The 27,337-nt window shown below is 37.1% G+C and overlaps 1 protein-coding gene across 2 annotated transcripts; it reads right to left on the bottom strand.

Moving 5' to 3' along the window:
* Nucleotides 1–572: 572 nt before the first annotated feature.
* On the bottom strand, nucleotides 573–26,126 carry LOC112057063 (conserved oligomeric Golgi complex subunit 7). Of its 2 annotated transcripts, XM_052889791.1 has the most exons (17): nucleotides 25,970–26,126; nucleotides 25,812–25,898; nucleotides 23,735–23,815; nucleotides 23,063–23,236; nucleotides 19,751–19,897; nucleotides 17,265–17,382; nucleotides 15,406–15,551; nucleotides 13,515–13,616; nucleotides 12,431–12,758; nucleotides 11,075–11,214; nucleotides 9,498–9,632; nucleotides 8,489–8,687; nucleotides 7,287–7,457; nucleotides 5,281–5,375; nucleotides 4,471–4,554; nucleotides 2,648–2,741; nucleotides 573–900 (listed from the first exon to the last, which is right to left on the bottom strand). In XM_052889791.1, the coding sequence occupies exons 1-17, from the start codon at nucleotides 25,970–25,972 to the stop codon at nucleotides 794–796; spliced, it is 2,211 nt and encodes a 736-aa protein (XP_052745751.1). In that variant the 5' UTR covers nucleotides 25,973–26,126; the 3' UTR covers nucleotides 573–793. The 2 variants fall into 2 exon arrangements, with proteins under 2 accessions (XP_052745751.1, XP_052745752.1); XM_052889792.1 differs by lacking the exon at nucleotides 25,812–25,898 and having other exon boundaries at nucleotides 25,970–26,119.
* Nucleotides 26,127–27,337: the final 1,211 nt, after the last annotated feature.

Raw genomic sequence — 27,337 nt, 5'->3', positions numbered from 1 at the left:
CATCATCATCATCATCATCATCATCATCATCATCATCATCATCATCATCATCATCATCATCATCACCATCATCATCATCACCATCATCATCATCATCATCATCATCATCATCATCATCATCACCATCATCATCATCATCATCATCACCATCATCATCATCATCATCATCATCTTTTAGGAGACTCAGAAGTGATTACAAAAATAAGAAAACTAATGTCGATCAAAGGTAAATTCACAACATTTGTCAGGACAACTTAACAAATCAAACTGTAACCAAAATAAGACCCTAAAATGGCTGAGAATGACCTTGAGTGAAGTCACGCACTTGTGAACGTTGTGTGTAGTGTTAAAGGCGCCTTTGACAGATATCTAATACTCCCCTTTTCCACTCAAGTCACTCTTCGTGTTTATAAAACGTCGTATGACATACGTGTGCTTAGATAATTACAGCCTCTGCTTCCTTACTATAGCTCTCGCCTTCGGCTCGAGCTGCAATATCGCCTCGGCTGTAATTTTCAACTTACCGCACTTATATCATAATGTACGTACTTTAAAAATAAATTAGTAGGTAATTATTTTTAAACATGTTTATTTAAATAAATAACATATGTATTACATTATTAACATGTACTATATATGAAGTCCAGTGGCGTGCACCTCATAGATGCATAAATGTGCTGCCTACCCTGAGGACTCAGTAAGAACCTGTATTGAAGAAGGAATCTTCAATTTTGTGAAATATTCACGTATACTGCCTACTCTAGTTAAACACCTATGCACGCCACTGATGAAGTCAGTGCGCGGGGTCACCGGGCGCGGAGGCGCGCAGCGAGTGCTCCAATGTCTTGAGCGCGGGGGTCACGCTGCCGCCGAGGTCGTCCACCACAGACGACAGATACACTGACACAAAAGAATAATATTACAAAACTTAAAAAAAATAAAAAAAGATGGTCCAAAATTGTATGGAGCCCACTTAGACCACTAAAAGGAAAGGAACTGCCTCGTAAACCGTTACCCCTCTGTCAAAGATCAAGATTCAATGATCTAACGCATTTATAAAAACTGTTGCTATAGAATCTATGTGTCATTGTTGTAATCGTTTTCGTCGTGTTAAGAGCTCCTAAAGCTAAAAATGCCGGTTTGTGTAGTTGAATAGCATAAAAAACGCCAAAAACTTGTAGTTTAGTAAAAGATTAGAAGAAAAATTTTATAAAATTTGTAATAAAAACGATTTCTAAAAAGAATCGATTCTTTTGACGGAACAGCAAAAAATCGATCAAGTAACATTTTTGATTTATACAAATCTACGAATTTACTTTAATTCCTTCGAAATAATATTCATTATCTCTCAAGAAATGCAACACTACTAAGGGTAATAATGGGCGGATAGATGACGTTTTCATTGGAGTAATCGTATTGACGTTTGCTGTCAATTGTCATGTCATAGTTGCTTTAAGGGCGCCATCTTGATATAACTCAAAAACCTGGGTTTCAATTATATTTATTTCTTTTTATCTGGTTAGTTTTATTAACTTATTTAGATTTTAATAAAATCCTTATATTTTTTTAAACTTGAATGATACGGGGTACAAGAGTGTATCTGAAATGGACCATTTCCTTTAAGAAATCTATTAAAAATTAAACATATAGTGATTTTTTTTTAAATTTACCAATACATTAAGCCTAGTAATCGCGCCGCGGATCCCTAAAAACGTCCCATACAAAATGGATCGTTAGATTTGTATGGGCGTTCAAACACAATTACTAATATCTTTGTTGTTTGTGCGTTTATGTATATAGGTCTTATATTAAAAAATGTCACATTTAATGTAAGGAAGCTAAAACTGTATGAATTTTCATCTAATTACGATAAAAGATTTTTAATAGACTTTGAAATGTTATAATCTTATTTATTTTGCAAATATCCAGACAATCTTTGCTTTTTATGTATAAATTAGTTAACATTAACCTTATTTACCCGAATGTATCATAAAAATCAATATATTCCAACCTAGTCATCATCCCCATTGCAAACTAAGCCTACTTGAACAAATTTATTTCGACTATATACTAATACTAGCGGACGCCCGCGACTTCGTCCGCGCGAAACTCGATGTAAACCTTCAACTACCCCTACCCTACCCCTACCCCTACCCTACCACTACCCTATCCCTACCCTACCCCTACCCTACCCTTACCCTACCCCTACCCTACGTTGAAATTTTTCCTGAATTTTCATTGCTATAAACCTCACGGAGCCCGAGACCTTTCCAACGAATGCAAAACCGTGGAAATCGGTTCGTGCGTTCTGGAGTTATAGCGTCAGGAAGAAAACCCGACTTATTTTTTTATAAAAAGTATCCTATGTCCTTCTCCTGGCTCTAAACTACCTCCCTGCCAATTTTCAGTAAATCGGTTCAGCCGTTCTTGAGTTATAAGTGGAGTAACTAACACGACTTTCTTTTATATATATAGATTAGAGGCAATATTTGATTGTTTGTTTACATCACTCCGAAACTACTGAATCGATTTAAAAAAATCTTTCACTGTTGTGAAGCTACGCTACCCCTGGTGCTGTAGGCTATATTGTATCCCCGTATTCCCACGGGAACGGGCACCACGCCAGCTAGTAGTCAAACAAACTCACTCATGTCCGTGAGACAGCGCTTGGTGCCGAGCGCGTCCATGTTGCGAATGTTGAGGATCTTCTGCGCGTACATCTCGCACGTGTGCGTGCACAGCTGCAAACACACACACACACAATAATAAATAATATCTTAGCAATATATAATAATTAATAGCAGTGCATTGCTCTACTGGGACCTCAGACCAATTATAGAAGGACCTGTATCGCACTCATAGTCACGAACAAAATTGTCTGTCATTTTCTGAGGAAAACGAGCTTAGATTTGGTATATATCTTAAACTAAATTAGAAGTTTTTGCCCGTTTTTTACAAAATTCAATTACACAAAAAGGTATTTTTACGGAGCTCTTTAACCGACGAACACGATTACAACTATTTAACATCGATACTATAGAGACAGTTTTTATAATCGCATTAGATCGTTGATCATATACTTTGACAGAAAAGTAACGTCTAGTGAGGCAGGTCCTATACAATAATTGATCTGAGACTGGGACCGAACGATTATCACTGACAGGTATATTTATTTATTTATTTTATAGAGTACCAACAGGTTATGACAATTAAAATTGAGTTTTACAAAAACATAGATTAGTGAAGTTGTTGTGTCATAGACCCACTTATAGATTACCTCAACATGCGTAATTTAGTACTCGAATAGATACATAAAAAGTATTAAAAGAATAATAAATAGGTAAATTAGACTAAATTAGGGAGAAAACTGTTTTAGATTTGCGTTTGAAAATATAGATTTGGATCTATCACACAATTACATTATGAACAGAATTAAACTAAAATAAAATAAACATAAAAAACACAGTATAAACTAAAGATAAAAATAATATTTAAGAGGTATCCCTTTTATACTGGGCTAAAAAATATTTTTCTAGTTTATTTTTGAAAATTAGGCAAAGTGTCACCAGCTGTATCAATAATAAATTCCTTAGAAATAGTGTTATATGTGGAAATCATTCTATTTTTATGGAGCTAAATTTCTTTCTGGATAATGATAATGGAGTTGAATTTTTTCTGGATAATGATAATGGAGCTGAATTTCTTTTTGGATAATGATAATGGAGCTGAATTTCTTTCTGGATAATGATAATGGAGCTGAATTTCTCTCTGGATAATGATAATGGAGCTGAATTTTCTTTCTGGATAATGATAATGGAGTTGAATTTTCTTTCTGGATAATGATAATGGTGCTGAATTTTCTTTCTGGATAATGATAATGGAGCTGAATTTCTTTCTGGATAATGATAATGGAGTTGAATTTCTTTCTGGATAATGATAATGGAGCTGAATTTCTTTTTGGATAATGATAATGGAGCAGAATTTCTTTTTGGATAATGATAATGGAGCTGAATTTCTTTCTGGATAATGATAATGGAGTTGAATTTCTTTCTGGATAATGATAATGGAGCTGAATTTCTTTCTGGATAATGTTAATGGAGTTGAATTTCTTTCTGGATAATGATAATGGAGCTGAATTTCTTTCTGGATAATGATAATGGAGCTGAATTTCTTTCTGGATAATGATAATGGAGCTGAATTTCTTTCTGGATAATGATAATGGAGCTGAATTTCTTTTTGTCAGTCAGGTCAGTGCGTCGTGCAATAGTTGATATTACAGTTCCACATGACGATAATCTGGTTAAAGCCGAAAAGGAAAAAGTATCAAAATACTTGGACTTTTTGGAGTTTTGGAGAGTTGGAGGGGAATCGGAATATTGATAATATAATAAATTTAAAAGATATGGCAAATTTTTCTTTTCTTTTTTTTTAAGAAAGTATAAAATCTTTGATAAGTTGTCCAATACATACCTCGCTGAGGAACTGCCAGGGCGCCTGCTTCTCCGACAGATGCATCTCCAGATGCTGCGGCAGCGTCATCAGGTACTGACCTATCTGGTGAATCGGTACAATATAAGCTTCATTTATAATATGATAAAAGCGCTTGGAGGCCATTGGATCAGCTTCCACCTTCACACAGGAGATAAAACTATAAGAAATTGTGATTTTTATCAATTGTAAATTATAATACTGTATGACTTTTTCAAAAGAGCAACTGTTGAGTTTCTTGCCGGTATCTTCTCAGCAGAACCTGCCTTCCGAACCGGTGGTAGAATCTTTACAAATAGTCAACTGACGTGTCAAAAGTGCTTGTAAACTGAGCCTACTTGAAATAAATGATTTTTTATTTGATTTGATTTGATTTATTATTTATATTATTTATTTATTTATTTACAGTTTAACTGTATCCGAGAAGACATTACAGTTGCCCAATTCGTCTTCCCAGGCTATAAATATACATTATAATTTTATATAATTACTAACTTACTTATAGCGGTCGTGATAGCCCAGTGGATATGACCTCTGCTCCCGCTTCCGGAGGGTGTGGGTTCGAATCCGGTCCGGGACATGCACCTTCAACTTTTCAGTTGTGTGCATTTAAAAATAAAATATATCACGTGTCTCAAACGGTGAAGGAAGACATCGTGAGGAAACCTGCATACCAGAGAAATTTCTTAATTCCTTAATTCGGTGGACTACTGGCATAACCTCTCTCATTCTGAGAGGAGACTCGAGCTCAGCAGTGAGCCGATAACGAATAAACTAAACAAGTTATTATACCTCGGTGATGTACTCCTGGGGAGACAGCGCGAAGTCGGGCAGATCGGTCGACAGCGCGTCATTGTTATACCAAACGGATAGCTGAGGGATTTTATCTGAAAAAAAAAAAAACAAATATATTTGCTTTCATAAAAACATTCGAACCTGCCATAACCATGCAGGTAGTTTGACAAAAACCACATCAGGATTGTGTCAATCGTCAATCAATGTCAGATGTCGGTTTGACAACTAAGCAGCGTCATTCAGGAAGACGCCATCTTGGGCTGCCTTGCCACATATTGCATCATCCAGCCGTGCTGTGTGCATGTCGTACCTGTACGCGTGTTTCTTTCATTCGGCCGTGACAATCTGTGTGTTTGTGTGTGCCTACCTCCTAAAAAAGGAACTACTCCAAGTCGCAAGCACTCCTTGGTCTTGCCGTGCTGCCATTATGGCGAGTGATGTAAGGTTGGTGTGGATCACAAATTACTTGTTTGGTTTTGGCAGAAATCAGCAAACATACATACATACAAAATACAAATAAATACAGTCCACATATTAATAACCAGCGTAACATTAAATTAGTGCATAAATTGTAAACGCGAAAGTTTGTATGGATGTTTGGATGTTTGTTACTCTATAACGCCGCTACTACTCAAGCGATTTAGCTAAAATTTAGAATGAAAATAGATTTTACTCTGGATTAACACATAGGCTACTTATTATCCCGGAAAAATCCTTGGTTCCCGAGGGATTTGTATAAAACATAATTCCACGCAGACGAAGTCGCGGGCATCCTAAATGTTCATTATTATAAATAATGTTTCTCCGCGTGACTTATAACTTAACTTAGTTTAGCAAATATTAAAAATATAAATAAAAAACACAAACATGCCAACAACCACACAACCTAATTAAAAGTTTTTCAAAAAATAAAACAATACAAAAAAGAGAAACTTGAAAATTAGTAGCTGTTAATAGCGCCATCTGTCGTGTCGGACTTGCATTACTTCACAAGCTCCTACTAGTTAGTTCACAATTATGCCGATAAAAGACTAAACGGATTCGGCGCTGGATTACTTGTGCTGTGTCGTAGTTTATCTGTGCTACTACAGATGGCGCTTTTAAAACTTAAAGGTATGTAATTTTGATTACACTTTTCGTAAGTTAACGGCATGTCATTTCGATTACACTTTTCGTAAGTTAACGGTATGTCATTTCGATTACACTTTTCGTAAGTTACCGGTATGTCATTTCGATTACAATTTTCGTAAGTTACCGGTATGTCATTTCGATTACAATTTTCGTAAGTTACCGGTATGTCATTTCGATTACAATTTTCGTAAGTTACCGGTATGTCATTTCGATTACAATTTTCGTAAGTTACCGGTATGTCATTTCGATTACAATTTTCGTAAGTTACCGGTATGTCATTTCGATTACAATTTTCGTAAGTTACCGGTATGTCATTTCGATTACAATTTTCGTAAGTTACCGGTATGTCATTTCGATTACAATTTTCGTAAGTTACCGGTATGTCATTTCGATTACAATTTTCGTAAGTTAACGGTATGTCATTTCGATTACACTTTTCGTAAGTTAACGGTATGTCATTTCGATTACACTTTTCGTAAGTTAACGGTATGTCATTTCGATTACACTTTTCGTAAGTTAACGGTATGTCATTTCGATTACACTTTTCGTAAGTTAACGGTATGTCATTTCGATTACACTTTTCGTAAGTTAACGGTATGTCATTTCGATTACACTTTTCGTAAGTTAACGGAATGTCATTTCGATTACACTTTTCGTAAGTTAACGGTATGTCATTTCGATTACACTTTTCGTAAGTTAACGGTATGTCATTTCGATTACACTTTTCGTAAGTTAACGGCATGTCATTTCGATTACACTTTTCGTAAGTTAACGGCATGTCATTTCGATTACACTTTTCGTAACGCGTTCACTAGCTTGCTCATTTTAAGCGTGCGTAAAGAAGTTTTACTTAAAAAAAACAAGCAACTTACCCAATTGTTTATCAATGGGGTTCCTCAATATGGACCGCGCGAGGTTCCTCAACGCGTCCTTAGCCCGGCGGAGCCCTGCCACGCTGGGGGGCGGCGCCCTGGCCGTGTCGCGGGCGTCCGACTCTAACAGAAAGGCGGACAGGTCCAACAGCGGGTGCTGTGGTTTTGACACTGTAATACATAAATACGTACTTGTTATAAACAGTGTGCCTAATGGGCGTTTCCACTGTTTTCATACTGTAACTATCGCGTAAACGTAAACGCGAATTTTCGTTTAGTTTTAGTATTTTAGTTTTTTCGATCATTAACCATTCTTTTTCGATCAGAAATGGCAGCACTGCTAAATGGTATTCTGAACTTTTTCTAACATCAAATGGTTATCTCGTGGCTATGGAACGTCAACTGGTCCTTCGAGCCGGATATTCTATGTGACGCGTGTGGGAAGTCACGCCCTATGTGACGTGTATGTCTGACGAGAAATAGAGTCAAAATTTTAGAACTGATGCATAAGTTTATTGGACTTATTCTGAAGTCGAACGGTTACCTCGGTAATCCTAGAACAAAATAACTACAAAATGGTCCTTCGAGCCGGATACTCCACTCACCTCCGTCCACCTCCTTAATACGTCGCCACTCTTCTAACACGCTGAATAACTGCGTAATACTCACCAGTAGCAGAGATGCGGGGAACGTATCGCTCAAAATTCCAGGTCTCCATCCCGCGACGACGATGGCTACGAGTTCTCTATGTGACGCGTGTAGGGCAGTCACTATGGTCTTTTATGGTCTTATTAACTGCTGCACTGCTTACTGCATTGTTTCTAATGTCAAATAATTATCTCGTGGCCTAAAACTATACAACTACAAAATGGTCCTTCGAGCCGGATACTTCACTCACCTCAATCCATCTCCTTATTACGTCACCACTATTCTAAGCTCTGCCAGCACGCTGAGGAACTGCGCGACGGCACTCTCCAGCACCAGAGAGGCGGGGAACGTGTCGCTCAAAATTCCAGGTTTCCATCCCGCAATGACGATAGGAACGAGCTCTCTATGTCACTATGGTCTATTATGGTCTTATTAACTATAGTTTAATTTAAGAATTGATGCAAAGGTATGCTGCATTGTTTCTAATGTTAAATAATTATCTCGTGGCCTAAAACTATACAACTACAAAATGGTCCTTCGAGCCGGATACTCACCTCCGTCAGCCTCCTCCACGCGTTGCCGCTCTGCCAGCACGCTGAGGAACTGCGCGACGGCACTCTCCAGCACCAGAGAGGCGGGGAACGTGTCACTCAATACTCCAGCTCTCTCTCCCGCGTTGACGGAGGACAGGAAGGAGCTCTCTATGTGACGCATGTGTGAGGTTATGAGGTTCAGGAAGCCAGATGCGAATGCCTGTGGAACATTTATAATTCTTTAAAAACGGTTTAAAAAAATGTCCTTGTGTAAAAAATATTTTTTTTGTGCGAGTTGTTTGACATTTTTTAATATTTGAACTATAAACATAAACGCACAAACAACAAAGATATTAATAATTTTCTTTGACAAATCTAACGATCATTATGTACCTATGACGTCAATAATTCGTACTATTTTGTATGGGGCGTTTTTTTAGGGATCCGCGGCAGCGCCGCAAATCTGACCCTTTAAATCCCTGTATCTCCGAAAGTAATGATCGCAGATACCCTGTTCCTTTTACAAAATTGCTTTACTATTAGCATACTCTTAATTTATATACAACTAGCGGACGCCCGCGACTTCGTCCGCGTAAATCTTATCTCTATAATATCATTGTGATGATTAAATAATTTATTTTGATAAGGATTTAGGTTAAGTTGTATAAATAATGACGTAAACCTAAGTATATAAAATTAATAATTTTTAAAACACAAAAGATACTATATCTGCTAATATATAGAAGATATATATATGGTGTCGCGGAATTTTTTGTAGAACTTATAAAGGCACATAAAGCTCCCATACATTGATTTCCATTTTACACAATGATTAAGAGGATTTTCAGTCCGACCTATATGACAAAAACTGTGATAACTCGGCTAATATATATGATACCAATATAAAATATAGCCTATAGCACTCCCCGATAATGTAGCATTCTACTAGTGAAAGAATTTTCAAAAAATCGGACCAGTAGTTCCGAAGATTACCCCTTTTAAAAACTGTCATCATCCCTATATTACCAACCTCAACGGCGGGAGAGTAGAAGGGGTAGACGGCAGGCCCCGCGATGTTCCTCCCCCTGTTGTATGCGGCGTGAAGCAAACCCTCGCTCCTCTCCGCCACTAACAGCATAGTCCTGGAATACTCTAGAAGGTCGTCCTAGAAACAATCAATTTCAATTTATTTATTTATTTGTAGATACATGTATTATATATGTCGCCGTGGAAGCTTGGCTCACTGAAAAATCTAACCTCAAACCTAATAATTATCATGTTTACTCTTTAGTTATTTCGAATCGACTTATTATCTAGTAATCTAATGATTTTGCAATCAAAATACTGTTCCGTTTTGATTTAATTAATAATTAGTCTCTCAAGTAATGATGACAGGTGACAGCAGTAGAAAATAAACTCTTTAAGTTCTATGTTGAGATTTTGCTGTCGTAATGGTCAGCAAAATCTACGTTAATTAATTTAATAAATTTAAAATCAAGTTTTCATGTAATTAGGTTTTGATTTTTTACTCTTTAAGTAATTAAGATTGTAAAACGTTACCACCATAACGAACGTGACGGCGATCGACCAATAGGAAATGATCACGTAACTCTCATCCAATGGCATCGCGTCCCAAAAGGCGCGTGGCCGGTACACTTGACTAGAGTGAGGCACCCTGCCTCCACTCTAGTTTGCTGATTTAGTAGTTCAGTTCTAATCGCGTTTTTGAGATGGAATAATCGTCATCCATTTAAGTAAAGTATAGTGAAATAGTGAAGTGTTAAGTAGCGTTATTAAGAAAAGGAAAGTGATTAGTACTTGGGTTATTAATTGGTTCAATTCTTTGTTGAGCAGCTTGAGGGCGTCATGCTGCTTGTCGCGTTAGTGATTTTGTTCGATAATGTTTCGTGATCAAGTAATTATTGATCTTAAATTGTTTACTGTGGGCATGGAGAACATGTCGGGCAGGGTTGGTGAGTGTTTACTAGTTTTAAAAGGCGCCTTTAAACCACACCCTTGTCACAAGTCCTGGGACTTGCTCGATGTGCTTCCTCTACCACAGCTACCAGGGTATAATAGTAAAAATTAAGAGTGGTTTATTGTGTAAGCGATTAGTGAGTTTAAGCAAAGCGTACCTAGTTTAAATGACAGACCCGATGGCCAAGGTTAGGTCAGCGGTTCTGTCCACATTTTTATTAATGAATCTAAGTTTTCTACGACATATATATACAGGCGGTCAGTCATAGAAAAATTAGAAAATAGAGATGCATCGCACTCAAATTCACGAACAAAATTGTCTGTCGTTTTTGGAGGGGGACGAGGTAAACTTTCACATCGAAAATATTTAACACCATAAAAATATTCTATATCCATACAATACACACAATTATAAATTTGACTCGCAATACACACACGCGTAATTTTTACACAGACTAACAAACATTGCTTAGACTATCCATAGATACAGATATACACATAGAATATTCGATTACTGATCGATGTTTGGCTGTTTCGTCAAAATAATCGATTCTTTTTATAAATTGTTTTTATTACTCAGGCAGGTCCTGTTATTAAAATGGTCTAAGTTCGCCACTGGTATACACACACCTGTTTCAGGATCTGGTTGTCGCCCACCAGACGCGCCAGGAACAGCGTCGTCTGTATGTCCGTGTACTTGGGCATCAGCTCCCGCAGCGGCGCGTACGCCGCGCGCCCCAACGCGCGCAGAGCCGCGGGGCGAAGCTCCTCTGTAACATACCACTTCTGTGGTCGAGCCCACAACACCGCAAGGTTCCCCACAAGTGGGCGTGACCCAGGGATGTTACGGAGCTCCGACTCCGGCTCCGTTATGTAGAAACTTTTTTTTTATTATCGACAAGTTAGCCCTTGACTACAATCTCACCTGGTAGTAAGTGATGATGCAATCTAAGATGGAAGCGGGCTAACTTGTTAGGAGGAGGTTGAAAAATCACACCCCTTTCGGTTTCTACACGACATCGTACCGGAACGCGGTACGTCTTTGTCGGTAGTGTGGTAACTTAAGAAAACCTCAATCGGCCCAGCCGGGGATCGAACCCAGAACGTCAAGTAAATCCACCGCGCAAACCACTGCGCCGTCAAAACTTCCGATTATTGTTACATTATCGGTTTCTTCTTCACTCCGACACTCATATCGGCGATCAAAGCATAATTTGCTACTTTTTGGATTCAATTCATTCAATTAAATAACAGACAGACAGACAAAAATATTACTGATTGCATTTTTGGCATCAGTATAGATCACTAATCACCCCCTGATAGTTATTTTGGAAATATATTTCATGTACAGAATTGGCCCCTCTACAGATTTATTATAAGTATAGATAGATTCGCCGCCGCTCGCAGCGCGCGTTGGGAGAGGGATATTACCTTTGTTAGGTCTCGGCGCGTCTATGACGTTCCTGATACAATGAGGCATACGGGGCCCTTAGTCATGAGCTGGTTCTCGCAACGCAGCACGATCTATCTAAACTGCGAAGCAGAGGCGCGCGCCGCCGCTCGCAGCGCGCGTTGGGGGAGAGGGATATTACCTTTGTTAGGTCTCGGCGCGTCTATGACGTTCCTGATACAGTTGATGAACTCGTCGATGTCTGTCCGGATGTCCATCAGCACTGTGAGCCATACGAGGCCCTTAGTCATGAGCTGGTTCTTGCAGATGGCACTATCCAAACTGGGAAGAAGCGGCGCGCGCCGCCGCTCGCAGCGCGCGTTGGGAGAGGGATATTACCTTTGTTAGGTCTCGGCGCGTCTATGACGTTCCTGATACAGTTGATGAACTCGTCGATGTCTGTCCGGATGTCCATCAGCACTGTGAGCCATACGAGGCCCTTAGTCATGAGCTGGTTCTTGCAGATGGCACTATCCAAACTGGGAAGAAGCGGCGCGCGCCGCCGCTCGCAGCGCGCGTTGGGAAAGGGATATTACCTTTGTTAGGTCTCGGCGCGTCTATGACGTTCCTGATACAGTTGATGAACTCGTCGATGTCTGTCCTGATGTCCATCAGCACTGCGAGGCATACGGGGCCCTTAGTCATGAGCTGGTTCTTACACGCAGCACGATCTATATCACGAAGCAGCGGCGCGCCGCCGCTCGCAGCGCGCGTTGGGAGAGGGATATTACCTTTGTTAGGTCTCGGCGCGTCTATGACGTTCCTGATACAGTTGATGAACTCGTCGATGTCTGTCCTGATGTCCATCAGCACTGCGAGACCTTCGTCAGGACTCTGACACAGTTTGAAGGTCGCCGTCGCTATCTGAAAAAACAACAAAAATAATAAACATTGAGACATTTTTTTCAAGTAAAACTGTATGGAACGGAAGTGTACTAGCATATTAAAAACTTGTACACTTATTGAGGGTCGTAAAACATAAAAGGAGAAATCAGGTCCACTCTTATACCCCGTATCATTAAAATTTAAAAAATACAAGGATTTTACTAAAATCTAAATAAGTGAATAAATTTAACTAAATAAAAGGAAATAAATAAAATTAAAACCCAAGTTTTTGAGTTATACCAAGATGGCGCCCATACAGCAACTGTGACATGACAATTGACAGCAAACGTCAAATCGACTACTGCATTGAAAACGTCATCAGTCCGCCATTATTGCCCACAATAGTGTTGCATTTCTTGGGAGATAATGAATATTATTTCGAAAGAAATAAAGTAAATTCGTAGATTTGTATAATCAAAAATTGTTAAAAAAAAATTATATTCTATCGCGGGGGCGCAGCCCTATCCGACCAGGTCCGCACTTCACTCGAGTCCACAGTTTACGATGCTCTTCGCGTAGCCGGAGATAGGAAAGAATGGCATACCATCCTAAAGACAAGGATTAGAAATGGAGGTGGTCACGACCCTCACACATGAGGAATACGACTCACGGAGGAGGAATTTCGGAAAAAAGGGCATTGTCAATTGTCGTCTATTTGTTTAAATAACTTTAAAGGTATTTTTTTTTATAAAAAAAAGTATCTTTTTCAGAATTACCCTAAAACTATATATATACCTTGGTGGGCGAAGGCTCCAGGGTCTGCAGCAGGTCGGTGTACAGCTGCAGGAGCTCTGCGAGAGGAGTCTCCGACCTCAGCACTGATGTCAGCCACTCCACCTGAGTGACGTTTGTTTTATTATCTACTAGCGGACGCCCGCGACTTCGTCCGCGTGAAACTCGATGTAAGCTACCCCTATCCTACCCTACCCCTACCCTATCCCTGCCTACCCTACTAGGGATAGCTTTATCCTACCCCTACCCCCTAACTTTTCTGGTTGATTATTTACACCTTGTGTCCAAAAAATCCAAATATCCTACGGAACCTTATTTTTTTCCTAAATAAAATTTAGCCTATGTTACTTGTGGATAATGTAGCTTTCGAATGGTGAAAGAATTTTAAAATCGGTCCAGTAGTTTTTGAGCCTATTCATTACAAACAAACAAAGTTTTCCTCTTTATAATATTAAAGTGTAAGTATAGATTATAAATTAAATATTATAATTATCTTTGGCAGAAATAAGGAAATCATTATCAACCCTCACTGCTGAGCTCGAGTCTCCTCTCAGAGTGAGAGGGGTTGGGCCAATAGTCCACCACGCTGGCCCAATGCGGATTGGCAGACTTCACACACGCAGAGAATTAAGAAAATTCTCTGGTATGCAGGTTTCCTCACGATGTTTTCCTTCACCGTTTGAGACACGTGATATTTAATATCTTAAAATGCACACAACTGAAAAGTTGGAGGTGCATGCCCCGGACCGGATTCGAACCCACACCCTCCGGAATTGAAGGCATATCCACTGGGCTATCACGGCACTAATAAGGAAATAAAATATAGATAAAAATAGTTTATGCATAAAGTAATTATTTTTATCTATATTTTATTTACTTATTTTTGCTTTTTTTAAGTCGTTTTATAATAAAACACAATACATACTGCATACACTTAAAAATCAATATTTCGTGTAAAACACAAAAAAAAATAATAGACATCTGTCTTTTAGCTTATAACTCTGTTACTTTTAACTTTTTTGTTGTTTACAATAAAACTGTCACAACTTTTATAAGTTTTTTTTAATTTCATACATGAAAATCAAAAGCTCATCTATACTAATATTATAAAGCTGAAGAGTTTGTTTGTTTGTTTGTTTGATTGAACGCGCTAATCTCAGGAACTAATGGTTCGATTTGAAAAATTCTTTCAGTGTTAGATAGCCCATTTATCGAGGAAGGCTATAGGCTATATGTTATACCCATATTCTTACGGGAACGGGAACCACGCGGCGTCAGCTAGTATATAGAACATAATTGTGCTACTGTGGCCTCCGTGGCGCAATGGTATGCACGGTGGATCTACAAAACGGAGGTCCTGGGTTCGATCCCCCGGCGGGGCAGATTGAGGTTTTCTTAATCGGCCCAGGTCTGGCTGGTGGGAGGCTTTGGCCGTGGCTAGTTACCACCCTACCGGCGAAGACATACCGCCAAGCGATTTAGCGTTCCGGTACGAAGTCGTGTAGAAACCGATAGGGGTGTGGATTTTCATAAATCCTCCTCCTAACAAGTTAGCCCGCTTCCATCTTAGACTGCATCATCACTTACTATCATGTGCGATTGTAGTCAAGGGCTAACTTGTAAAGAATAAAAAAAAAATACCATTATAAATTAAATATTATAATTCTATAATTAATTTCTTTGGCAGAAATAAGGAAATAAAAAATATAGATAAAAATAGTTTATGTATAAAGTCATTATTTTTAATCTATTTAATACACTCCTAATACAGTCTTTGTCGACTAGTTGGAGGGGAATGGGAATATTGGTCATATTTAAAAGATTTGTCAAATATTTTTTCTTTTTTTTTAATAAAGAATTAAACATAATTGTGGTACAGTGTCACTTCACTCACCTGCTGCGGCGCGCTGTCGGCGAGCGGGCGCAGCTCGTGCCGCCAGCCCAGCGCCAGCCGTGCGCCCGCCGCGCGCCGCCAGCAGCGGCAGGCGGACGCGGACCGTGACATGCCCACGAACACGCGCACGTAGGCGCGCGTGCGCTCTGTGTCCAGTGTTTATACATTAGTTCCTGCCTGCAAACTAGATGGCGCCAATTGTACATAGTTTGCAATTACAAACTAGCTGTATATATTTATACCTGTAAACTAGATGGCGTTACTAACTACTTGTACATAGTTTCAGATTGCAAACTAGATGGCGCTACTTATATAGTTTCCGTCTACAAAATAGATGGCGCTACTTGTAATCGTTTCTAACTGCAAACTAGATGGCGCTACTTGTAAATAGTTTCCGACTGCAAACTAGATGGCGCTACTTGTAAATAGTTTCCGACTGCAAACTAGATGGCGCTACATGTAATAGTTTCTAACTGCAAACTAGATGGCGCTACTTGTAAATAGTTTCCGACTGCAAACTAGATGGCGCTACTTGTAATAGTTTCTAACTACAAACTAGATGGCGCTACTTGTAAATAGTTTCCGACTGCAAACTAGATGGCGCTACTTGTAATAGTTTCTAACTACAAACTAGATGGCGCTACTTGTAAATAGTTTCCGACTGCAAACTAGATGGCGCTACTTGTAAATAGTTTCCGACTGCAAACTAGATGGCGCTACTTGCATGTACTTTTCGCTAGCAAACTAAATAAATATTACTCCTTCACCCCGAAACTACAATGTGAGTTTCGAACTCGTATCAATCGTTCTCTCTCCATTTTATCATGTTAGACAGAGAGAGAGATAGAGTTTAATTAAAAACTCACATTTGCAAGATCTACAAAACATCATTACATTCTATCGGTTGTGTATGTACGTATATGCTCATGTGTTGATCCAGGATTAATACACGAGTACTTTATATATCTGAAAATTTCACGGTTCCATCGGACAACTTTAAAAAAAAAATTAGTATGGGAACTTAACCACTTATTTATCAAAGTTTGAAAAAAAGACAGCGAATACTGACAGCGGGTATTTTTAAGTCACTGGGACAAATCACTATTACGGATGACGTCATTGCACTAAAATAACGGACAAAATTGACCGTGTACTTCATTCAAATCCTCTGGAAATTTAACAAAGATTGTAATAGGGATGACGACAGTTTTTAAAATTGTATATAAATTAATAATAAGCTAATAGTAAAGCAATTTTGTAAAAGTAACAGGGTATCTGCGATCATTACTTTCGGAGCTACAGGGATTTAAAGGGTCAGATTTGTGGCGCTGCCGCGGATCCCTGAAAAACGCTCCATACAAGAACTAATGACGTCGTAGGCACTTAATGATCGTTAGATTTGTATGGGCGTTTAAACAAAATTACTAATGTCTTTGTTATTTGTGCGTTTATGTTTATAGGTGAACTACGTATTAAAAAAGTATCACATTTAATGTAAGGAAGCTAAAACTGTATGAATTTTCATCTAATTACGATAAAAGATTTTTAATAGATTTTGAAATTTTATAATCTCATTTATTTTGCAAATATCCAGACAATCTTTGCCTTTTATGTACAAATTAGTTAACATTGATCTTATTTACCCGAATGTATCATAAAAATCAATATATTCAAACCTAGTCATCATCCCCATTTAATAAACTTGTTCATTCTAAAATAGTCTCAATGAAATTGAAAATAAGGTTCTAAATCGATTGGGGAGTAGCCGCTTAGGCGCCGCGCGGTACTGATGTGCAAGTTACCGTGACGTAGGCGGCGGCGCCGAAGCGTCGCGCGTTTATCAAGGAGTTAGAGCGTACCAGCGTCCATTTGCGTCAACGCATCGACGAATGGCGGAGTGATGGCCGCCTCGAGTCTGTTGTACAGCGTCTCTAGCTGCACCCTCTTTACTTCGTAGTCGGGAGAGTCGCTTAGCACCTGGAAATGTTGGGATACAAAATAACACCCTATGTGTTGCAATGGAGTGAGCGGTGGCTTTTCAAGACGAAGGTCCTGGGTTCGAAACCTGGCTGGGCCGATTGAGGTTTTCTTAACCCTTTGATGACAGCGGGGACAAATGTGTCCCTGGCAGATAATTAGAAATATATCAATAATTATAAAGCCAATACCCAAATAATTGTTTAAGTATTGTTTTAAGGCATCTTGAGTGTTTTTTTTTTTACTTTTAACATTACGTTGGTAATAAGATATATTGACTGCAGTAAATCTCAGGCAAAAAGTATCAGCTTTCGCCCACAGGGATAGATTTGTCCCAAAAATAACTATAATTATTTTAATAATGCAATATGTTTTCTATATGCATAATTAACTATCCTAAATAGCTGTTATGTTTTACCCCTCCCATTACTTTGCTGTCCTGAAAGGGTTAATTGGTCTAGGTCTGGCTGGTGACTTCGGCCGTGGCTAGTTATCATCCTACCGGCAAAGACGTACCGCCAAGCGATTTAGTTTTCCGGTACGATGTCGTGTAGAAACCGAAAAGGCTGTTCATCCTCCTAACAAGTTAGACCGCTTCCATTTTAAATTGCATCATCACTTACCATCAGGTGAGATTGTAGTCTGGGCTGTTCTGACTTGTGGAGAAAAAATAAAAAATCTGTGCATTAAAGGAGATGTCCCAATTTTGTATGGAGGCTGGGCCTTTATTCCGAGTGTCAACTAAGCAGAACAAATTATTTTTATCTTAAAATAACATAAAATATAGGGATTAAAACCCAAAAATAAAAATAATTTTGGAACCCACATTTTTTTTAATTAATTAAATAAAATATATTTTTTTTATTAGCTGACAACATTAACTAAACATTTATATTATGGCAACATGCTTGTAACTCACACCCTGAGTGTTTGTCAGTGATCTCCGCGCAGTAGCGTTTGTTTATGGCGTTTTTAAAGCAATTTAAGGATTTTTTTTTGTTTAATGCATCTCTTTCCACCTTAAATTTTGTATATTTTTTTTAAATAATTATCGTCATGGTTTGTTGTGTTTATGACATGTTTATATATTTTTTTTATATGTTTATACATTTATATTTATTATTTATATATCTATATTTATATATATACTCGTATACGTATGTATAAATATTGTAAATATACAATACTAGCTGACGCCGCGCGGTTTCACCCGCGTGGTTCCCGTTCCCGTAGGAATACAGGGATAATATATAGCCTATAGCCTTCCTCGATAAATGGGCTATCTAACACTGAAAGAATTTTTCAAATCGGACCAGTAGTTCCAGAGATTAGCGCGTTCAATCAAACAAACAAACAAACAAACAAACTCTTCAGCTTTATTATATTAGTATAGATGTATTATATGGTATATGTATCGTATTGTATATTATATATGTTGATATTTCTTAGTATTTTGTTACATAAGTATTTAACTATTTTCTTTTTTATGCGTTATTTTCTTTTATATATTACTTCTGTACACCCTAGCCTATATCTTTATAATTTTTATTATTAGTTTCTTCGTTAGGTTGCCTGGAAGAGATCGCTTTTTAGCGATAAGGTCGCCTATTGTGCATTTTTCTTTCTTTCCATTATTTTTCTGTATCGTATGTTTCTGTGTGGTGTACAATAAAGTATATTTTCATTTCATTTCTGTCTACGATTTAATGTTTCTTTTTAACTTGTGTGTTATTGACATTTGACAATATTACATGACAGTGACAGCTTACACCGGATATGAATTCAATTCCAGGTGTTATTATTGGCTGTTTTGAACACTTTTACTGTATTGTCTATGTTTAATTTGTAGACAATGGAGAGAAACAAAAAAATATTCATCTAATTAGATGAATATATGCGGGTTCCAAAAATTCAAAAAAAATATTTTCACAACAGCAATTTCTATCTTCTATCTGCAAAAAATACTATAGACTTGCTTCATCATCATCATCCATATTCGGCTTACTGCTGAGCAGGAGTCTCCTCTCAGAATCAGAGGGGTTAGGCCAATAATCCACTACGCTGGCTCAATGCGGATTGGCAGACTTAACACACACAGAGAATTGAGAAAATTCTCTGGTATGCAGGTTTCCTCACGATGTTTTCCTTCACCATTTGAGACATGTGATATTTAATTTCTTAAAATGCACACAACTGAAAAGTTGGAGGTGCATGCCCCGGACTGGATTCGAACCCACACCCCCGTAATCTGAGGCAGAGGTCATATCCACTGGGCTATCACGGCTCTCTTATAAATTATAAATATTCAAGGCCCAATTTGGGACATGTCTTTTAGTTACAAAGAACAAATATACATTGTTGATATTACCTCTAAGCTAGCTGTCATGGCTGTGACTTGCTCCGCCAGTTCAGCCAGCTTGTCCTTCTGTGTGGGTACTCCTGACTCCAGCACCTCCTCCAGGGACGTCGCCAGGGCAACCCATTTGTCGGCTTCCCGGAGAGCTGATGCTGCATTCTGATATAGACAATAATATTTTTTTTTAACCAGCACCCCTAACCCTTGGGCCATGGAGTCGCAGTGCCAAAAAATTTTACCGTATCATTTCCTGCCTCGACTGGTGACAGAAGGGCTGGCTCATTTTTTGCGCAAAGGATCAGCCTGGCTGTCCAGCGCGGAAATGCAGCCAGTATTCTTGCCACCATTCCACGTGGGCATGATTTGTATAGTTATTAGGATAAGTTAGCTTTAGTTCCTTATTGTATTCTTTCTCGTTAGCACCGGAATATATAGCAGAACCCCATAGTTTCAACTGTATAGTTCCCATTATATATACAGGGATAAAATACAGCCTAATGTTATTATGTCATAACACTACATTATGAGGTAGTAACACAGGTAAAATAGGTCAAATCAATCTAGTAGTTTCAGAGTCTGAAAAAAAAAACAGTCAAATCTTTCCTCTATATTTATTTATTTATTTACTAGCGGACGCCCGCGACTTCGTCCGCATGAAACTCGATGTAAACTTTCAACTACGAACTATGCTACCCTACCCCTACCCTATCTCTACCCTACCCCTACCCTACCCCTACCCTACCTCTACCCCGTTTTCTAATTATTATTAATATGAACTTTATACAATAACAATAAAGCTCAAAACTACGTTTTATTTAGAAAACATTAGTATTGGAAAAAGAAAATGGTTTTTATGGTTTTTCCGGCAATTATTCAAATTTTTTTCGCCGTAAAAACCATCCTAGAACTTCAACGAACAATTTAAAAAAATAATTGGACAAATTGGTCCAGGCGTTGTTGAGTTATGCGCTTACCAACGCATTTTGCGATTCATTTTTATATTATTTGGTCCACCAGTGACTGTTGCAGCATTTACACAAATACAATCTAAAAAAAAACACAAACACAAGGCTCTGCACAATCAAATGAAGGTAGACACGGCATGCACATTTCCATAATATTAAAATAAATTAACGATTACATTAAATACAATTTTAATCACTGATAAATACGGAGCTAAGTGTTTCCAACTTTATACATATATCTTGACAAAACGTAAGAAGTAAAATGAAGGTCAATTCCCAACACCCAAAATTGAAAATGCAACACAGCTCGAAAAAAAAGCGTCGTGTTTTAAAATCCCTGTCGTATTTTTTTTTTTATTGTTACAAGTTACAATCCCTTGACTACAATCTCACCTGATGGTAAGTGATGATGTAGTCTAAGATGGAAGCGGGCTAACTTGTAAGGAGGAGGATGAAAATCTACATCCCTTTCGGTTTCTACACGGCATCGTACAGGAACGCTAAATCGCTTGGCGGTACGACTTTGCCGGTAGGGTGGTAACTAGCCACGGCCGAAGCCTCCCACCAGCCAGACCTGGACCAATTAAGAAAATTTCAATCTGCCCAGCCGGGGATCGAACCCAGGGCCTCCGTTTTGTAAAACCACCGCGCATACCACTGCGCCACGGAGGCCGTCGTATAAACATAGCATGGAAGTTTATTTGTTGCATTTGAAAGCTTTTTTAACTTACATTAAAAAAGTCTCGTGCAAAAATGGTAAAGTGTTTGTAGAATTCCAATGGCTTTCTCAATGGGGATGATGACTAAGTTTGAATACATTGATTTTTTTATGATACATTCGGGTAAATAAGGTCAATGTTAACTAATTTATACATAAAAAGCAAAGATTGTCTGGATATTTGCAAAATAAATGAGGTTATAAAATTTCAAAATCTATTAAAAATCTTTTGTCGTAATTAGATGAAAATTCATACAGTTTTAGCTTCCTTACATTAAATGTGACATTTTTTAATTTAAGAACTATAAACATAAACGCACAAATAACCAAGATATTAGTAATTATGTTTGAACGCCCATACAAATCTGACAACCATTATGAGCGACAACGTCATTAGTTCGTACCATTTTGTATGGGGCGTTTTTCAGGGATCCAAAAATCTGACCCTTTAAATCCCTGTAGCTCCGAAAGTAATGATCGCAGATACCCTGTTCCTTTTACAAAATTACTCTACTATTAGCATACTCTTATTTATTTTATTTTTATTTATTTATACTTTATTGCACAAAACAAAAACAATAACAAAGAAAACAAAAGAAAACATAGTAGACAAGTATGTGCAAAGGCGGTCTTATTGCTTACAGCAATATCTACCAGACAACCTTTGGATAAAGGAATTAATGTAATTAAATGCGGGATAGTGCACCAAAAAAAAAAAGAAAAATTATATAATAATAAAAATAGTACATTTATATATACTACATGTATAAATATAAAATATACATAATAAATAATAAAATAAATAAATAAATATACATATACATATATATATATACAGGAAGAAAATTTTTTTAGTGCGGATATTTTTATATTTTGTACATAAACAAAATTTAATGATCACGTATTTTTTCTTTTTTTTTTTAACTCAAAAATAACAAAATTATCGTTAGCTAAAGTTATTTACTTTTGAACAGAATTTTAGGGTCACCCTATTGTGCGTTTATTTGATTTTCGTTTGATACCTAAAGGACGTCACCAGATCACTTTTAAGCTGAATATATCTTGTTTAGTAATAATATGTACATTATTTTGTTATTTTAGAGACATAAATTAAAAAAAAAATTACATAAAATGTATCGAACTGTTTGTAGATTTATATTCTATTAATGATACAGAACCACGAAAAAAAATATCCATGAAAATATATATCATATTTTTATATATTATGTATTTTTATATATATATATATATATATATAAAAATACCTGAGTAATAATTATAAAGGAACTACGAATTACAACTAGACAAGTAATATTTGAATAAACGACTTTTAAATGTTCCCAGTGTCTTTGAATTGCGTATTTCATAGGAAAGACCATTCCAGAGAGTAATTGATGTACGTGTAAATGACTTATTATAGAACTTAGTGTGGCTAGGAGGAACATGCAACCAACTGCTTGTACAAGCTCTCAAATTTTGGCGCTCAGTATTTGAGCCATACTCTTAATTTATATACAATTTAAAAAACTGTCATCATCCCTATTGCAGTTCAAAGCTGTTGTAACACTAACTGATACTATGCTATTAGACTATTATGAGGATGGGGTAGGTCGATAGTACTAAAAGTGACAGAGACTTTACCTCTAAGCTGCTCTTAAGCTGGTCTATCCGCTGCAGACTCTGTATGGAGTGGCCGGTCTGCTCTTCCACACCCTGCACCTGCTGCTCCAGGGTGACCAGCTTCTGCTGTAACATGGCGCCCTCCAGCTGCAGCCCCGAAGCATCCTGCAGGATACGGGGGACTGAGGACACTATCTGAAAGAAATATTTTTTTTTTATTCAAAGCCAATTTTTCAAAGACGAGATTGCTAGATACTAGGCTTAACTTAACATCTCGCACCTTTAGAATTTGAGACCTAATGCAAAAGATTTTCGAAAATGGCGAATAAAGATTTGTCATCAACCCATATTCGGCTCACTGCTGCGGCAGTCTGTATGCTCGAGTCTCCTCCCAGAATTAGAGGGATTAGGCCAATATTGAACTATTAGCCCAATGCAGATTGGCAGACTTCACACACGCTGAAAATTAAGAAAATTCTCAGGTATGCAGGTTTTCCACGATGTTTTCCTTCTCCGATTGAGACACGTGATATTTAATTTCTTAAAATGCACACAACTGAAAAGTTGGATGTGCATGCCCCGGACCGGATTCGAACTGACACCATCCGGAATCGGAGGCAGAGGTCATATCCACTGTGCTATCACGGCTCTTTTAAAATAAAATTTATAAAAAAATAATAAAAAGGATGGAACCTGAGTGGTGGTCTCATCCAGCGAGTTGCTGAGTTGTTTCATATATAGCTGCAAACGCGCCACTGTGTTGCCCACAAAAACCTGAAAATCAAATATTCATTTTTCAATATTACAATATTTGCACAATGGAACAGTATGTAGGAACTAGATTTAGGATAATATATATCATTTATAAGCCTAGATTGGTTGAGGTCAGGACGGGACAGACGAAAGTGGAAATTGCTGGAGGAGGCCTATACCCAATACAATGGGATTCATGCAAACGTAATATAAAAAGAAAAAAAAAAAAAAAAAAAATCTATTAAAAAAAAAAAAAAAAATTGTATTACTAATTTGTATGAAATAAATAAAGACTTTATTATTATTATTATTATTATTATAAGCTTAGATTCAGGCTAATACAGTAGAACCCGCTTAAGATGATCACGCTTAAAACGATTTCTCGCGTAATACGTTATTTTACACCAGTTCCTACAACTTGAGACATGTTTTCATACTACATATGTTTTCTTTTTTATTTGTTTGCTTTTAAATTAGGATTATACATAGTCTATTTAAATTTTTCATACACCAAATTATTATGGTAGAGAGTATCAGGGTCTTATTATATTTAAGTAATCTTTGTAAACCTGCTTTCTGATGAATAAATAAATTATTATTATTAGTATTATATTTCCTAACACTTAATACGATTCGTCATCCCGTTTAATAAGCCTACATGTCACACGCGTGTAATTCCAAATGCGACAAATAAATTACAACAGATAGATCAGGACATCATAAAGGTCCTTAAACAAGGTTGCCTGCATGGAGGAGTACGAGAGACCGCTACACGTTATGCTCAGTTGCAGAGGCGCAACGGAACAACAAGCAACCTACATTGGCTTCTCAGCGACACTCCATGAGGCTATCGGCGACCTGGGCGGTCTGCTAAGCTTCTGGAGCGAGCTCGGCTGGATGGAATAAATCCAGAGGGAACCTACACCGAGGGACCCATGCACAACAGCCAATCACATGGCTAAGTGCAGAAACGGCCCAGGAGAAATAAGAAGAAGAAGAAGGTTGCAGGACAAGACTAACACATGATATAATAAAGAACTGAAAGACCCTGACAGCAAACGTCCCTTGACATGATGCAATTCAAAACTGAAAACGCACTGCAAAAGTAAAATTTAATTGAAAATTTCGTAATTGCTAATGCATCAAAATCTTTTTGTCATACTAGAATAAATGATTACACTTTAAATAGCATAATTAGGTAGTCTTTACACCCAATACACAAATTTTTATAACTATGTATTTGTACATTAGTTGTTGTATTTTTCACTATCCCCCGCCCATATCCTGTTTAATATGATTTCCCGTCTAAGACGCGTTTTTAGTTGGGTACTTGCGAAATAGTATTTTATATAATCGTATCGGGTTCTACTGTAGATGTAATTTTAATTTTAATTCACATGATTTTCAGCAAATTAAGTTGATATAGCCAGATTTCTTTATGCCTATCATGTGTCAACTTCTCTATTGCAAAGAAGAGATATTGAGAGAGAGATAAGAAGCAGAGAGATATTGTCAACCAATACCACACATTTTGAATATCTATACTTATAATAAATCTGTAGAGAGGTCAATTCTTTACATGAAATATATGTCGAAAATAACTATCAGGGGGTGATTAGTGATCGATAGTGATGCCAAAAATGCCATCAGTAAAATTTTTGTCTGTCAGTCTGTATGTTCATTATTGAAAGAAAAACACACGGCGGATTTTAACGAAACTTGGTACAATTATTCTTTATACTCCTGGGCAGGTTATAGTATACTTTTCATCACGCTACGATCAATAGGAGCAGAACAGTAAAGGGAAATGTTGGGCAAACGGGAGAAGTTACTCCATTTTTACAGCGATACTACTGTAAGGGCTGGATTAAAGAGGTCTAAGGGGGACGAAATCGCGGGCGTCCGCTAGTTTATTAATAAAATGGTCGAGTTTTCCACGTATTCGATCTTAATTTGGTTGCTATACGGAGCAATTTAAAGTATCTAATATTTTAAATTTTCTCCAAACGGTTATTACCTCTTTTTCTTGATTCTCACTGATACTCCAGGCTTTGTTAATCCATTTTTTTGGGTCGAAATCACTCTCTGAAAATGTTTTCAAATCCTGTCGAAACGTTAATTTAGTAAGATAAATAGAGATAAGAGAAACTATAAAAATGTAAGAGAATTACAGACCATTATCAGCTAGAATAAATGTTCCTTGTTACACTTATAGTCACAAACGAAACTTTTTATTTGTAAATAATGTCAACAAAATATTCATTTGAATTTCTATTTCCACTGCAGACGTATTTTGTTTTGGTTTTGAATTTGACAATGACAATGAGTTAGTTATTAAATGTCAACAATTCTTCTTCTTGATTGATGACTCCACGCGTCGAGAAATTGAGCCAGTGCCAAGTTTATAACCGACTTAAAAAGAAGAAGGAGGTTTCTCAATTCGAACTTGTATATATTTTTTTATGTGTGTTGGCGCCTGTTCGCGCATAACTTCGTCATTTATAGACCAATTTAGATAATTCTTTTTTTAATTTTTTTAATTACTAGACGACGAAGCATAATAGAAACCTTACAGATTTTATGAATGTTATTTAAACGGGTACATACCACGATAAAACGACGAGATTTTTATTGTCGATATTTCGACGGGACTCATATATATCATATAGTCCCGTCGTGACCACGATCCATGCAACTGGGTCGAAATATCGACAATAAAAATCTCGTCGTTTTATCGTGGTATGTACCCGTTTAAATAACATTCATAATGAACAACCACGAAATAAGTTTAAAAACTTACAGATTTTATTTGGACATGTCCAAATAGGGGCCTTAATTATTTATAATATTAAAGCCGATAAAGGCCGATAGTATTTTTTACGGATAGAAGAAACAAATTGCTATTGAGAAAATAGTTTCCAGAATTCTTGGAACCCGCATTAATTAATGCGGGTTCTAAAATGATAAATATTTTTTTTTGCTTCGTTTCTGAAAAATTACTTAGCGTTGTTTTTATACCTGTAAATTTTTTTATATATTATATTAAACTAAGTTATTCTAATAAAATTATTTTAAGAACTTACTCCGATTTTTTTGAATTTTGGCGAGCGATTTCAGTTTCTACTTTCATTAGCCAATCTCAAGTACATTATTTTCAATCACTTCGTTTTAATTAATATTTTGTTCCGAAAGGGGTTCAATATGTAAAAATCGTTAATATCTAGTCTTTTGTGTTGCACTAGCTATACTTTGAATTTTGCCGTCATACTATGATTGTTTGGTTATTGTTTTTATAAACACAAAAGAGCCGTAAATCTAGTTTATAAAAAAAATTGTTACTTTAGTTAATTTTATAATTTATATTAATTTATATACGTTTAAGGCATAGATGTACAAGATATGAACATGCATCGCACCCAAATTCACCAACAAAATTGGCGTTTTTTGAGGGGGTCGAGGTAAACTCACATATCGAAAATATTTAACATCAATAAATATATTATGTGTCCTCACACTACACACAACTATGATTTACAATACGCA

Source organism: Bicyclus anynana, chromosome 26 (genome assembly GCF_947172395.1).
Source record: "Bicyclus anynana chromosome 26, ilBicAnyn1.1, whole genome shotgun sequence".
Taxonomy (NCBI): Eukaryota; Metazoa; Arthropoda; class Insecta; order Lepidoptera; family Nymphalidae; genus Bicyclus; species Bicyclus anynana.
Note: the sequence above shows the minus strand (reverse complement) of the source record. Positions and strands in the feature narration are given on the sequence as shown.